This window comes from Sciurus vulgaris (genome assembly GCF_902686455.1).
Source record: "Sciurus vulgaris genome assembly, chromosome: 10".
NCBI classification, from domain to species: Eukaryota; Metazoa; Chordata; class Mammalia; order Rodentia; family Sciuridae; genus Sciurus; species Sciurus vulgaris.
This window is the reverse complement of record NC_136470.1, coordinates 75,984,817-76,000,424: the sequence shown is the minus strand read 5'-3', so window position 1 is coordinate 76,000,424 and position 15,608 is coordinate 75,984,817. Positions and strand designations below refer to the sequence as shown.

The window sequence follows — 15,608 nt, the reverse complement described above, 5'->3', positions numbered from 1 at the left end:
GGTCCTGTTGTTATGCATTCCTCATTTGTAAAATGAGCAATAAAAATAACAAGGCCTCCTTCACAGGGCTATTTTAAGGATCAAATGAGATAGTACGTAGCCTAGTATTTTGTAAACACTCAAAAAATGTTAGCAATTATTAAACGCTTTCTTTAAATGTAGATTAGAAACCTAAAATAAACCAAAAACATCATAAAAATGTAGGTAAAAAAAGAATCTAAAAACATCTCTTTCCTCTATCACTTTAATTTTGTTAGACTCACTGCTATATAACTTTTCAAGATGTCCATTATTAAGATATGAAGTTTGACAACCTTTACCAACCCAAGTCTCAATTCCCAGCCTGTGAGCACTCACAAAGTCCTCTACTTTCCAGGCCTGGAGATACATGGAATGACCACCCCTTCCTGCACCCATACCTGAGCTGTGGTTGGGCACAGATTGGTGGAGACCAGAGGAGGACCCAAAGTAGGAATGCTGAGCGTAGCTGGTTGGAGGGGTACATGTGGAACCAGGCAGAGCTGTCAGGCTCTGGCTCTTTGTCACCAGCAATGGGCTCTCGTGCTTTCTGGCAAACTAAAACAAAATAAACCATGTCATAGTCAAGGACAGAGGCCCTCACAGGAGGGGCAATCAATACTTCAGAAATGCTGATAAAAGCTGACCTTTGGCAGCATGCCTGAACTATAGTCAGATCCTATAAACGTAGCACAGCTACCTTCTAATGCAGCATAAACTGAAACTGTGAAGTTTGGCTGTACACTATAGCTTCTGCACTGGAATCCTTCTGTGATCTAAGTAGATGGAGTGAGCTTATTAGAGGTAATGAAATTTTATTTTATTACAAAATTTTCTTTATACCCAAGGGAAAAATGGCCCCATGTACTATTAACCCATATTAGGTCTGACACTGTAAACCCAACTCCTAATTCAGAACCATCCTTCTTCTCCCCAGCTCTTCGTCAAACCTGCCTTAAAGAGATACTTACTCAGACCAAGGGTCACAAGGACTTAAAAAATACCTACACCTTGCCACGCCCCAACATCCCCCCACAGCAAATAAGACCTAAGTTTAGATTTTTCACTTCAAAAAGGTTGTTGTTTTTTGTTTTGGTTTGGTTTTGGTTTTTTGTTTTGTTTTTGGTACGGGGTACTTAACCACTAAGTCATATCCCCAGTGCTTTTTAATTTTTACTTTAAGACAGAGTCTTGCCAAGTTACTGAGGCTAGCCTCGAACTTGTGATCCTCTTGCCTCAGTCGCTCATGTTGTTGGGCTTCAATAAGTATTAATGGGGGTTGGAGATATAGTTAAGTGGTAGAATACTTGCCTAACATGATAAGGCCCTGCACTTGATCCCCAGCACAAGGTAAACAAACAAACAGACTTAATGGTACCTCTTCTTCTTTTAAAGCATTTTTAGAAATGGAAGTCTTAGGAACTGAGAAAGTGTAGCTCAGTAATAAAGCACTTGCTTGGCATGTAAGAGGTCCTGGGTTTGATCCCCAGCACCAAAATAAATAAATAAATAAAAAAGAAAAGTCTTTCAATTCACAACTGCCTCTGTGAAGAAGTTATCTGCTACTGAGAATTAAATCATGGGTCTGGGGCCCAGCATAGACATGGATAATTCCTTGCCCTCTTTACCATAGATGCATCAATCTGAGCCAGGAGGCGGGGGTTGTTCTGTTCCACAGCTTCCAGGCATTGAAGCATGGCTGTGACGTGGGCATCGCTTAGCAAGAAAGCGGTATCTGGGAAGAGAAAAGTTACCAAAGAGATGAAGTCCAGCAGGTAGAGTTTGGCCTCCTTGTATGGTCCTGGGAGAGAGAAGCTCAGGGGAAGAAAGAGAAAGAAAATCAAAAGAATTGAGAATAATGCCACTGAAGGGAGAAGGGGAATTAAGGACAAGTAAAGTATAGAAGAAGTCATGTCCAGTCAGCAAAGAGCTCAAGAGAAGAGGCTTCAAAGGGGGAAAAAAAAAAAGTCTTCAAAGACAGAAGACCCAAGACTAAATTCTGACTCTGGGTGACTTTGGCCAAATCACCTAACCTCCTTGAACTGTTTCTCTGATGGGAAAACAGGGGAACTAATACCTAACTCTTAGGGCTGTTGTGATGAGTGCCTGGCACAATAGAAACTCTCAATAAATGGTTGTTACATACATTTTAGTTATACCATTATTGGTTTGTGCGTATGGTACAGCAGAATGCCTTAGCATAAGGTCTGACTGTGTTTTTCAAGGGAGGTGAAAGGGAAGACAGGATATATATTTCTAAGTAAGAATCTCTTGGCAACAAGTGAAAAATATGAGGCTCTGGAATTAGAGGGACCCTGCAGAGGAATAGTGAAAGAGAATAAGGAAATATATACAGCAACCCTAAGTGATCTCTACCCACCTGTGTAGAATTTTCTGATATACTGTCTATCCCCAAGCAGAGGTCGGAGCTGGGCTGAGAGGCAGTGGCACTGCAAGCTGTGCTGCAGCCACAACTCTGCAACAGCATGCTCACTCACACCATCGACGTTATTCTGGCCATTCTCGTGTAAGTTGATGAACTGCAAGACAAAGAGGCATGAGTCAAAATATACATCTTCTTGTAGATACAGCAAGACTGAGGCCTAGTGACCCAAGAATTTCACTGAGACAGGTAAAGGGAGGCGACCAGAGGTATTTGCCTCTAGCTAGCATCTAGAGGATACTGCAGTTAGAGAATGAAGTAAGGGATTAATAGTTTCCTTGCCGAATTATATCGCTAGTGAGGAACTAAGCAGTGAAGACCTGATTCACAATTCTAGGAGAGGCAACTCCAGGAGAAACAAAGATGCTACATCTGGTTCTTTTTTTCTTTTAGTACTGGGAATTGTGCACAGGAGCTTACATATGCTCAGCAAGAACTCTTCCTATGAGTTCCAATCTTTTTAAAAATTTTGTCTTGAGATAGAGTCTCAGAAAGTTGCCCAGGCTGGCATCCAACTTGCGATCCTCCTACCTTAGCCTCCGCCTCCCAAATAGCTGGGACTATAAACATGCACCACTATGCCCAACGTACATCTGGCTCTTTACATTCTAACTCCAAAGAAACATCTGTTCTGGGATATTCAGAGGAAGGAAAAACTTGACCTCTTGGCCTTTCTCAGAGTCCTGTATTTCAGGTGGCTTTCAGAAAAAACTGAAAAAAATCTTCGTGGGTGGGAGGAATCTAGGAAAAAAATGCCACTGAAGAGAAGCCATTCGAGCACCTCTTTTTGGCTTTAGATGCAGAATTCTATTTCAGACCTCGGGTCTTGAATGTTTCTAAGAGCAAGGTCTTGTAGCTCAGGATTAGCATTACAAAATGTATGAATGGTAATTTCAGGCAGCTTCTAAGAGAAAATAACAATAGCAACATATTTTAGAAAAGAAGTTAGAGGGAGGCTTAATGGGAAAAATAGAAGTGAAAAGAACAAAGGAAATAGCAGGCTTTTTCTGCAGAATTGAGGCACTGTGATTTGGTTCCCAGATTATCTAGAAAGAAGCTATCTTTCCTGACATCCTAGCAATGGATCTAGCAGTGCAAGTATACATGAAACAAGACTGGCAATATAGTGACAAGTGTTGAAGAGGGGTGATGGATAGTTTGAAGTTTGGTGGGGTTTTTTTCCCCCAATTTTGTATATATTTGAAATTTTCCATAATACAGAGTGAAATGAATATATACATAAATTTGGCAGTGATTGTTCTGAAACCAACTGTGTACCTTCGGCCATATTACCTAACTTTTGAGTTCGTTTTCCCAAAATGGAAATCAGGGATACTATATTAAGCTGAGAACAGGGGAGAGAAATACTACAATAGCAGCCAAAGCTATTGGGAACATCATATTTGGCTCCATTTGATACTGGCCGACAAAAACCTCACATTCCTTTCTCACTGGTGCTGTTTCTTCTCACACAATTAGCATTAAAGCCCACTTCCCCTGTTACTTTAAGGAAACTCTTGCCATTTTCCCTAGATTTTGAAGAGCTTTATTATGATCCCACGTTCACAGATATTTACACCGCCCCCAGAGGAGAGAAAGTGACCTGAAACAATGGGTCTATAAGGTTTATATTTTTATTTTTTATTTTTTGGTACTGGGGATTGGACCCAAGAGCACTTACCCACTGAGCCACCTCCCTAGTCCTTTTTATTTTGAGGGAGTATCTCACTAATTTGTTAGGGCCTCCCTCAATTGTTGAGGCTAGCCTCAAACTCGCAATCTCTTGCCTCAACCTCCCAAGTTCCTGGGATTACAGGCACATGCCACCATGCCTGACAGGTTTGTTTATTTATTTATTTATCTATCTATTTATTTTTAAAGTTAATAACACTTCCCTCCAAGTCAGTTCTACAGGGATAATTTCCTTTCCTCAGTTAAGAAGAAACTGGATATCCTCCATCCTAGGCTACAAGACCCTTCCAATTGAACATCAAACAGTGAAGACTTGCAGCTGCACTCTAGCATACCAACTCTTCTTTCACTCTTACCTTCTCCACATGAAGGGCTGAGTGGGGACTGAGCCACCGGATGTCTTTCACAAATTGCCAGTAATCAGTCTGGTGGCAACACACCTGCTAAAGGAACACACAAAGTGAGCAAATCACTACCATTTTGACCAAATCTAGTTTAACTGTTGACATTCAAAGACAGAAAAAAAGAGTATAATCTTCCTTTCCTCAACAAAAGTTCTCAGCAGTCAAAGAATATATATACATCTTAACCCTTTTAAAGAATAATTGTTTAAAAAATCAATCATTCTTTTGAACAGGTGCATATACATATGATATAGATGGCATACAGTGAAAATAATCTCTTTTGTATTTCTTTCTACCATTCAGTTTCCTAAATAGTAATTCCTAAAGCTGGTGAAGAACTATTAAAAGCCAGAGATAAACATCTTCATAACTTAACTACAAAGTCAAATAAGGAAACACTTGCTTTTCTCATGCCACACAAGTCAGGAAGGGGCTGTATCTAGAGTTAAGAAATGCTCAGTCCTGGGCTGGGGTTGTGGCTCAGAGGTAGAGCATTTGCCTAACATGTAAGGTACTGGGTTTGATTCTCAGCACCACATATAAATTAATTAATTAATCAATTAAATAAAGGTCCACTGACAACTAAAACATTTTTTAAAAAAAATGAAAAAAAATGCTCAGTACTAAATAAAATGGTCTTAGACTGGAAGAGGCCTAAACATGATAATAAAATGCTTATATCATGAAAACCTAATTGATTTTTGAGAATCCTTCCTCAGACTACTTAGCAGGGGTTAAAATTGAAATTTAAATAATTTTAAAAATAAACAAGTAGCACAGTACCAAGACACAAACCAGTCAATGGAACAGAATAAATAGCCTAGAAAAAGACCTTAAAATATATCAGAACCTAATATATGATCCAAAAAGCACCTCAGAAGTCAACAGTAAGAACCATTATGAACATTTATATACCAACAAATTAGAAAACCTAGAACACATAAATTTCTGGACACACATAACCTAACCAATGAACTATGAGGATGCAAAACCTAAACAGACTAATAGAAAGTGATGATATCAAGTAAGTAACAAAAAGTGTACCAAAAAGAAAAGCCCAGGACCAAATGGCTTCACTGATGAATTTCACCAAAATTTTAAAGAACTAATATTACCAGATGTATGACACATGGCTATAATCCCAGTGACATGGAAGGCTAAGGCAGAACTGCAATATCAAAGGCAATCTGGGCAGCTTAGCAAGATCCTGACTCAAAATTTTAAAAAATATATATTTAAAAGAGCTAGGGATATAGCTCAGTGGTAAAATGGCCCTGGTATCACCAAAAACAAAAATAAATAAATAAATAGATAGATAAACAAACTGAATACCAGTTATCAAACTATTTCAAAAGACTGAAGGGAGAGAACTCTTTCAAACTCATTCTATGAGGCCAGCATTACCCTGGTATCAAAACTAGACAAGGATATAACATACATACGTACATACATACATACATACATACATATATGCATACATAAATAAATAAACAGGAAAAAAATAAGAAAACTACTGATCCAGTATCCCCAATAAATATAAATACAAAAATTCTCAATAAAATACTAACAAATCAATTCCAACAGTACATCAAAAAGATTGTATTTCATGATCACTGACACAGAAGTACACACTTGAAATCCCAGCAACTGGGAAAGCTGAAGCAGAAGGATGCAAGTTAAAGGCCAGTCTTAGCAACTTAGCCAGACTCTCAGCAACTTAGCAAGATCCTGTCTCAAAATAAAAAATAGAAAGGGTAGGGGATGTGGCTCAGTAATAAAGTACCCCTAGGTCCAAGTTCTACTACTGCAAAAAAGACAGAGAGAGAGAGAGAGAGATTATATACAACAATCAAGTTGGATTTATCCCAGGGGTGTAAGGATGGTCCAACATACACAAATCAATAAAAAAAAAAAAAAATCACATCAAAATGAAGGACAAAAATGATATTATCAATCAATAGGAACACATAGTATTACAAATTTTAAATATCTCGACAGGGCTAGGAATGTAGTTTAGTGGTACAGCACTGACCTAACATACTCAAAACCCTGGTTTGAACATCAGCCCTCAAAAAAAAAAAAAAAAAAAAAAAAAAATCAAAAAGCAACCCACAAAAAATTTTCTCTTTATAAAATAAAAAAACAGTGTGACTGTTCATTTTCATAAAAGATAAAAATACATAAATAACTTGAACATTTTTCCAAAGGGTACTGATTATATACATATGTGTAATATTATATACACATTAAAGACAATGCTGTATATCTGCTGAAAAAGGGATGGCTTCCCAATTCTTCTGATTCTGGAAAAAAAAGCATTTATTCAAGTTAGGTACAGAAGATTCCCTAGGTTAACTATGAAGTTTTATTTCCACCAATAAAGTTGTAGCTTACCAAGAATGTTATTTTATGTTCCAAATATACTTCTGTCAATTGTACTTGTTATAATTTTACATTTAAAATTATGATTATGCACATTGATAAAATAACTGGTATAGACAGATGTGGTGGCATATGCCTGTAATCCCAGTGGCTAGTGAGGCTGTAATAGAAGAATCCCAAGTTCAAGGCCAGCCTCAGCAATTTAGTAAGGCACTAAGCAACTTAGTAAACCCTGTCTCAAAATAAAAAATAAAAAGTGCTAGGTACGTAGCTCAGAGGTAAACTGCATGTGGGTTAAATTCCCAGTACAAACAAAACAAAACAAAAAAACAAAAACAAAAAATCCTGATATATTTATGAATACTAAGTAGTATGCTCTGAAAAGACTTGTCAATAAAGGTAAATCATAAAGATTTGATTATGTGGAGGCAAAACAATTTTTAGAAGTTAAAAAAAACCCTAAAAATATAGATTTCATATTCATATTATAGGATCTTTAAATTATTGGTTCAGTACAAAGAAAATTGAAACTGGGAATTCTGCATGATATAGCATAGGTGTGGTTTATATAAGAAAGATGATGTAGAAATTCTCTAGAAGGAAACTAATAAACAGTAGTTACCTATGGGATAAGAAGGGAACAAGATTTTTCATTGTATGGTTTTATACTTTCTAAATTAAAAAAAATTTTTTTTAGTGGTCAATGGACCTTTATTTTTTATTTATTTATATGTGGTGCTGAGAATTAAACTCAGTGCCTCACATGTGCTAGGCAAGTACTCTATCACTGAGCCACAACAACAGTCTACTTTCTAATTTTTTTAACCACACAAAGTATATTGTATATTCAAAAATATTAAAGATTTTAAAGTAAGTTGCAGAGTGATAGTAATCTTAACATTTTTAGAAAGCATATAAATACATGGGAAAAAGTGCAAGAAAATCTACCAAAATATTAAACAGTCATTATTACTTGGTGTTAAGATTATGGGTGACATTTATTCTTCTTTTGGTATTTGCCAAATGTTCAACAAATAAGAATACATTACTTATATATTCAGAAAAAAAAAACACACAGATCTTTTTCATTATTACTGTTATTTTTTAAATTGGGCTATGTTGCTAAGAATAGTTTCTTTCTGGTGTTGGAAAAGCACGGAATTCTTTGACTTCTAATTCAGCTGAGCAATCTCAGGGACTGAGTGTTTCTACATTCCTAAACAGTAGACCAGAGATTATCAAATATGCCTTGCTTTATGGAAGGACTAAAGGTAGCCTAGGTGCAGGCTGTCAAGGAAAATGAGATGCTTAATTAAGAATATCATAATGATGTTACAGCTTTCCAAATGCCCTAACTGATTAAACAAAAATTCATATTCCAGGGGCTGGGGTTGCAGCTCAGTGGTAGAGTGCTTGCCTAGCATGTGTGAGGCCCTGGGTTCGATCCTCAGCACCACATAAAAAATAAATAAATAAATAAATAAATAAATAAGCAAATCCTTAAAAAAAATTCATATTCCATTACACATCCTTATGAAAACACAGGAGACATGACCTACATGAAGAACTGTATCCCATTCCCCCTCCAAGGGCATAACACCCAGAAGAGCTTCCTGATAACACAGCAGCCTGAAACTCTGAAAGTCTTAATCTTTGGGGGAGGAAATGAAAAGGAAAACCAAGTCCTTGACACGGACTTTATACTTTATTTCTTAGATGTTTATAATGGAGAACAAAGCAACAATGAAATTGGCATGAATCTATTGTTTTTTATTTTTCCCTACTGCAGCCTCTACTTGAGGCAATGTGTGTAGGGAGAGGGAGAGGGAAAGGGGGGGGAGGGAGAGGGAATGTGTATAACAGATTTGTCTGGTTTGCTCTGCTGTTTGGCAAGTGATCACATACTTTGATACTTTTCATTCTGATGACCAGTTGCTTTCACAGATATTATACTTCCAGTAACTGTAACACAATATGTTAATTGTGTTGTACAGTTACAAAGCATCTTTCATTTGAGAATCTCATTGACTTTACTATTTCATCATGACACATTTTCTTTTTCTGGTACAGATGATATTACAAGACAGTAATATGGTTAAGTGACTACTCTAGATGACAATGTAAAATTAGTAACAGGGCCAAAAAAAGAACCCATTTGTTATTGAGACACAAATACTTTAACCACTAAACGGCAGTACCTTTGACCTATTTTGGTCATCAATTCAGGAAATCTGCACAGAGGTTTTATAAAACATATTGGTATGACAACATGGTTCTTGAGTACTGTCTCAGGACACTGAGTAAGTCAATGCTACAAATTAGCAAAGAATATCAAGAGGAAGGACAATCTATGAGAGACAGTAAGTTCAGTTTTGGCTGTGCTTAGCCTGTAGGATGAATAGCCAGATGGTAATATATAGACTTATGAACCGAAGATTCATCAGAGATGTCTGAACTGGGCATCATTAGTACACGAGTGATAGTTACAACAATGGAAATAGATGAGATTGTTTAGGAAAATGTACAGAGTAAGAAGAGAACATACAAGAGAACACTAAAATCATAGAGGAAGAAATTTCAGGGAAAGAAACTTAAGAGTGGTCACAAAGGTAGAACAATACTTCTATGACATAAGACATTGTCATACAAGTCAAGATCCGATGATGCTCAACAATACTGCACATAAGATAGTATTCAAAGGAGAAATGTTCATTAGATTAGGTAATTAGATGCCATTTTTCTTAAACTGCACTGTTAAGATCACCAGCGGTAAGGGCAGATAACAGAGTTCAGTGAATAAATGTAGCTGTTTTGAAAATTTCAATGTTCTTGATCATTCACCTCAACACACAGAATTACAAGTAATTAGAAACTAAAATAATAAAGGAATATTACTTATTTCTCATATGCCACAAATCACTAAACAAATTTTGTATTCTACTTCATTTAATTTTTCAATCAAGATTTATTTTGTAAAATAAATATTATTATCCTCATCTGAACAGAGAAGAAGGAAGAGCAAGGCTCAGAAAAGTTAAGTAATATTACCTAATAGTGAAAATTGACAACTATATTTTCTAATGGTTTTCATGTATTACTTCTCACAGCAACCCTATGAGGTGGATACCAGTGTATACAACTTACCCATTACTACATAATTAATGGTGATACTGAGATTAATTAAACTGTAAGCAGTGCAGTCAGGTGTCATCCCAGCACTTCAGGAGGCTGAGACATGAGGATTGCAAGTTCAAGGCCAGCCTCAGCAATATAGCAAGACCCTAAGCAACTCAGTGAGACCCTGTCTCAAAATGAAAAATAAAAAGGGCTGGGAATGTAGCTCAGTGGTAAATTGCCCTTGGGTTAAATCCCCAGTACAAACCCCCCACAAAAAAGAGAGCAGTGCAATTTAAAGTCCCTAATTTTAACCACCATGTCATTTTCTTTCTCAAGGGTCTATGTTCTATTTGATTCCAAAGACTTATCAGTCCATTATACAATGTTAACTTCATGTTCCTAGAAAGGTTTTTTTAATTTGATTTTATTATTATTATTTTATTTTATTTCGGTACTAGGAATTGAACCCAAAGGTGCTTTACTACTGAGCCACATCCCCAGCTCTTTTTATTTTTTATTTTGAGAGAGGATCTCACAAAATTGCTAGGGCCTCACTAAATTGCTGAGGTTGTCATTGAACTTACGATCTTCCTGCCTGACTCCTGTTCAAATCGCTGGGATTACAGGCATGTGCCACTGCCTTTTTTTTTTTTTTTTTTTTTGGTACCAGGGATTGAACTGAGGGTCACTTAATCACTAAGTCACATCCTTCAGCTGTTTTTTAGGTTTTATTTTGAGACAAGGTCTTACTAAGTCCTTAAGACCTTGCTAAATTGCTGAAGTTAGTCTCAAACTTGAAATTCTTCTGCCTCAGCCTCCTGAGGCACTGGAATTACAGGCATAGGACACTGCACTCAACTAGAAAGATGTTTTTAAAACGAAGACCATTAAGAATTCAGCTCTTTAAAAGCTCATGTTTTTTTCTCTCTTCCAAGTCCTTTAATACACAGGCCTCACCTTCACTTTCTCTGAATAGGAAAATTCTAACCTATGCTAACTTTCCCATTGAATTCTGAAAATACCCAACAGGAACACTCATTTGAAGATATTTTTCAGAGGCAATATACATATCTTTCTAGAAGGGAGGGTAACATTATATTCTATCAAATATGAACACTTTCATGACAGTTGATTAGATCTTTTGCATTGTGACCACCAACTGAAAATAAATTCTGACTAAAAAAAAAAAAAAAACATGAGCTTGATCACGGGAAAGGATTTCCAGTAAAGAATACTCATTCTTGACATGGGAGGATATGAGTGTTTATAAGTACACAATTATGCATATATTTGTGAGTTTTGATGTTTAAAAAGACAATACTAAACCCCAATGACTCACTAGAAAATTTTACCCATAACAAAGCCTTACTTAAAACACTGAAAATGGAGTAATTGCCAAAAAGATAAAGCAAAAAACATTATGTATTATGGGATTCTACTCATTTTCAAAACTCAAAGTTATTAGAATTGAGAATATGAAGAAAAAGAAACTCAACATGAAATAAAGTTTATAACAAAAACACAAATCAAAATCAAAACTACCATTCAGAAACATCAACCAGTTGTCTACAAAGTTATGTTGAAAGTGTATTCTAAAAATGATAATATCTTATAATTATTTCTCAAATGTGTCCTGGGATGCTCCTAAGAGAAAAATCCCAGTGACTCAACCACTACCTATTAACTACTCGGTTAATCTTCCCTTCTCTTCACCTCTTGTCATTTCTAAAACTGCTAGAATTTTCATATGGATATGGATGAATTCTCACTAGCCCTATAAGTGAAGTATATAATTCTTTCAACGTATTATTAATTTAAAGCAAAGATAGTAATAACAAAAGTCTGAATTTAGGAAACAAGATGAAAAATCCAATTCAAAGAGAATCAGAGGAAGAAATGATGATTTTCCATCAGGAAAAGAATATTAATTACACCAATCTCATCAAGCCTAAACAATTTCACTAGATCACACTGGTTTCTAGGCAAAAGAATTTTATAAAGGAAAGTACATTCAATGTAAGCAAGCACACTGGAGTTTCACCTTCTTATTCAGTAGAAACATTTCCTGGATGAAAGTCAGAAATAATACATTTTTGCCTAAGCTCTTTTTCTCCCTTTGTTCTACCTATTTTGGGGGTGCATGGGTGGGGGACAGGACAAGAGGGGGTGGTAAACCATGGTTTTAAAAAAACCTAAGATTCAGGGGGGGAAACAAAAAGACTCCTGACTGTGGTTGATTAAAATAGTCCTCCAAGGTGTCCACATCCCAATTCCTAGAACCTGTGAATGTCACTCTTTATGACAAAAGGAACTTGGCAGATGTGATTAAATTAAGGATCTTTTGGCAGATGCAGTGGCGCACATCTGTAATCCCAGGTACTCAGGAGGCTGAGGCAAATTCAAATTCAAGGTCAGTCTGGACAATTTAGTAAGACTCTGTCTCAAAATAAAAAAATTACAGGGCCGTGAATGTAGGTCAGTGGTACAATGCCCCTGGGTTCAACTCCCCACTATAGCAGGAGGAAGAGGAAAAGGAGTAGAAGGAGGAGGAGGAGGAGGAGGAGGAGAAGGATGAAGGGAAGGGGGAGGGGGAGGAGGATAAAAATTAAGGATCTTGAGATGGTGAGATTATCCAGGTAAGCCCTAGTAATTATAGGAGTTCTAGGAGGTATTGAGGATAGAGGAAGGGGCTAAGAGCCAAAGAATGCAAGGAATGCAACTTGAGAAGACAAAAAGACAAGCAAATGGGAGAATTCCCTGGAGCCTCCAGAAGAACAACCCTGCAGATACCATGCTTTGAGCCTAGAGAAACTTATGTCAGAATTCTGACCTCAAGAATTGTAAAATAACAAGTTTGTGTTGTTCTACGCCATTAAGTTCATAGTCATTGGTTAAAGTAACAACAATTAACATAAACTGATCTAACATCTCATTGCTGTCACACCCAGCAATTTATTTATTCTACTGACATCTGTGGTAAATCAGGCAGTAAATAAAAATTTTTGGATACAAAAAAAAAGTATTAAGGGCTAGGGTCGTGGCTCAGTGATAGAGCGTTTGCCCAGTGTGCATGAGGCCTTGGGTTCAATCCTCAGCACCACATAAAAATAAAATAAAGATACTGTGTCCACCTACAACTAAAAAAAAAAAAAAAAAAAAAAAAAAAATTATTAAGTCTCAATCCTATCCTCAAGAGCTCACAGACAGGCTGGTGTTGTGGCTCAGTGGTAGAGCACTTGCCTGGCATGTGTGAGGCAGTTTCAGTCCCTGGCACCACATAAAAATAAATAAATTAATGTATTGTATCTGTCTACAACTAAAAAATATTAAAAAAAAAAAAAAAAAAAAAAAACTCAGACTAGTGGACTTCATCTTCTCCCTGCCAAACAATTTAATGCAACTATTTGTTTCCAACAAGTAATTCAGTCAATTAGGGGGAAAAAAAAATAAGAGGAGTTCTACATACCTGATCATGGATGAGCCCATGATAGAGGATGTTCTGCATGTCCCTACAAAGCCGCTCCAGGCCACCATACTTGGACCAAACATTGGGGCTGTTAGCTGACACCAAACCCTCAACTGTAGTCTTCAAATTACCCAGCAACTGCCAGTGCTCCCTCCTGCAATTATATCAATGGTTAGTTAACTTTGCTGTACCTGACTTCTGATCATACTAAAGAAAGTCTAAACCAAGGAGTCTCCCACCACACATTCTAACATTCGCTCCCCTATTAATTTTTCACTTGAGAATAGACTCAACTCTTAGAGGATAAAATTGTAAAAAACACTAAAATTAAAAACAAGAAACAAAAAACCCTCACATTAACATGACACATTATGCTTTATGAATTATTTCATCTACTGTCTAATTCAATCCTCATATAAGTAGTCTATGACTCTATGTTCTTAGGAGTATGACCTATTAAGATCCATTTCTGAAAAGTAACAGTACTTGGGCAAAAAGATGAGAACACTCAATTAGAACCAGAAATCTTTTACAAAAAAGCAAACAAAAAAGTCAGAACACTACTTTTTATTCAATACACTTTTTTTCTAAGTATTTTTAGTTACAGATGGACTCAGTACCTTTATTTTGTTTGTTTATTTTCTTAATGTGGTGCCTCACATGTGCCAGGCAAGCACTCAACCACTGAGCCACAACCCCAGCCCTATTTGATATACTTCTAAGCACAAAGTACAACATAGTAAAGGGCAAAAAGTGTGCATGTACATAAAAAATATTACAGACAAGAATACAAATTGTCCATGATTGTTTCCTCCATGATTTTTAAGTTAAAATTGAGACAAAAATGTTTTAAAGTTTGCACCAAGCCACTTCAGGAAATGTTCCCAAACCAGTTATCAGCTCATTGTCTTAGGTGATTTGATGTATTTTAGTGGAAAAGTTTGAAATTGCTGTCCTAAAAGATCCTTAACTTTCCTCTTAAATCTCCAGCATTTTCTTAACACCATTTCTAATGCAATAAAAACTCAAAAACAAATGTGAGTGAATTAAAGAGCTGGATATATGCTGAATCAAACTGGGTAAGGAAAACATGAGAAGTGTCAAACTCTGCCTCTTGGGACCCAATTGTTATGTTGCACACTTTATCTTCCTTTTATTTTTATTTAGAATACAATTCCTGGGGCTGGGGAGATGGCTCAGCTGGTAGAGTGCTTGCCTTGCAAGCACAAGGCCCTGAGTTCAATCCCCAGTACCGCAAAAAAAAAAAAAAAAAAAGAATACAATTCCTTCCTCTTTTCAATGATAGTCATAAGAAATGGCAATGATTTCTTCAGGGAACTTTCAACATAACTGTTTTATATCATGTAAATATCTATGGGAGGGTCCTGAATTAAAATCCTTTCTACCAATACCCCAAACTAATCTCTTTAGTCATTTTAAGAGTTATTTTAGGAAAGTGGATGAGGGAAGTAAAAGCAGACAAATAAAATCTATAAATAAAATCAGTGATAGATAGGGTATAGGAGTGTTATCCCAAAAGGGAGGGCCAGATGGATCTCACTCTGGTCTGCTTTGAAGGCCTTGTGAATAAAAATTTATTTAAATTGGAGACATCAAGTTTCCTTAACCTTATTTCATTAAACTTGAGTCACCAGGCTTCTCTCTCTCTCTTTTTTTATTTATATTTTTTAGTTATTGATGGATCTTTTATTTTATATGTGGTGCTAAGGATTGAACCCAGGGCCTCACGCATGCCAGGCAAGCACTCTACCACTGAACCTCAACTCCAGCCCCCAGACTTCTCTTGTTCTATCTCTATACCAGAGGGACTAAAATGGTCATTAAAATGCTATTTATTGTTAAGACTGTAAGAAACTGCCATCACAGAAGCCAACTGACCGCCAGCTTTTGCTCAGTGACTCTCCATCTATACTTCGTCAGGGCTAACCTCAGGTCTGTCTGACACAGTTTTCACATTCCAACAGGCTACAGTCAAGTCTTACAGGCCTGAAAACCAGTCTGGCTTAACAGGTGACTCTGCATATCTGTGCTCTGATTCATTCTGCATTAATCTCACAACATTAAC

General features: G+C 36.6%; 1 protein-coding gene across 16 annotated transcripts in view; it reads right to left on the bottom strand.

Annotated features, from left to right (window-relative positions):
* The window catches only part of RUBCN (rubicon autophagy regulator), a 74,761-nt gene that overhangs the window by 39,912 nt on the left and 19,241 nt on the right, over window positions 1-15,608 (bottom strand). For 8 of the 16 annotated variants that reach the window (XM_079156138.1, XM_079156147.1, XM_079156152.1 and 5 more), the window contains exons 2-6: window positions 13,523-13,676; window positions 4,510-4,596; window positions 2,399-2,558; window positions 1,647-1,753; window positions 420-576 (exon numbers count right to left, since the gene is read on the bottom strand). In XM_079156138.1, coding sequence (XP_079012264.1) covers window positions 420-576; window positions 1,647-1,753; window positions 2,399-2,558; window positions 4,510-4,596; window positions 13,523-13,676 — 665 coding nt within the window. The remainder of the gene's footprint in view (window positions 1-419; window positions 577-1,646; window positions 1,754-2,398; window positions 2,559-4,509; window positions 4,597-13,522; window positions 13,677-15,608) is intronic. The other 8 variants (XM_079156146.1, XM_079156148.1, XM_079156139.1 and 5 more) reach the window with 1 other exon arrangement.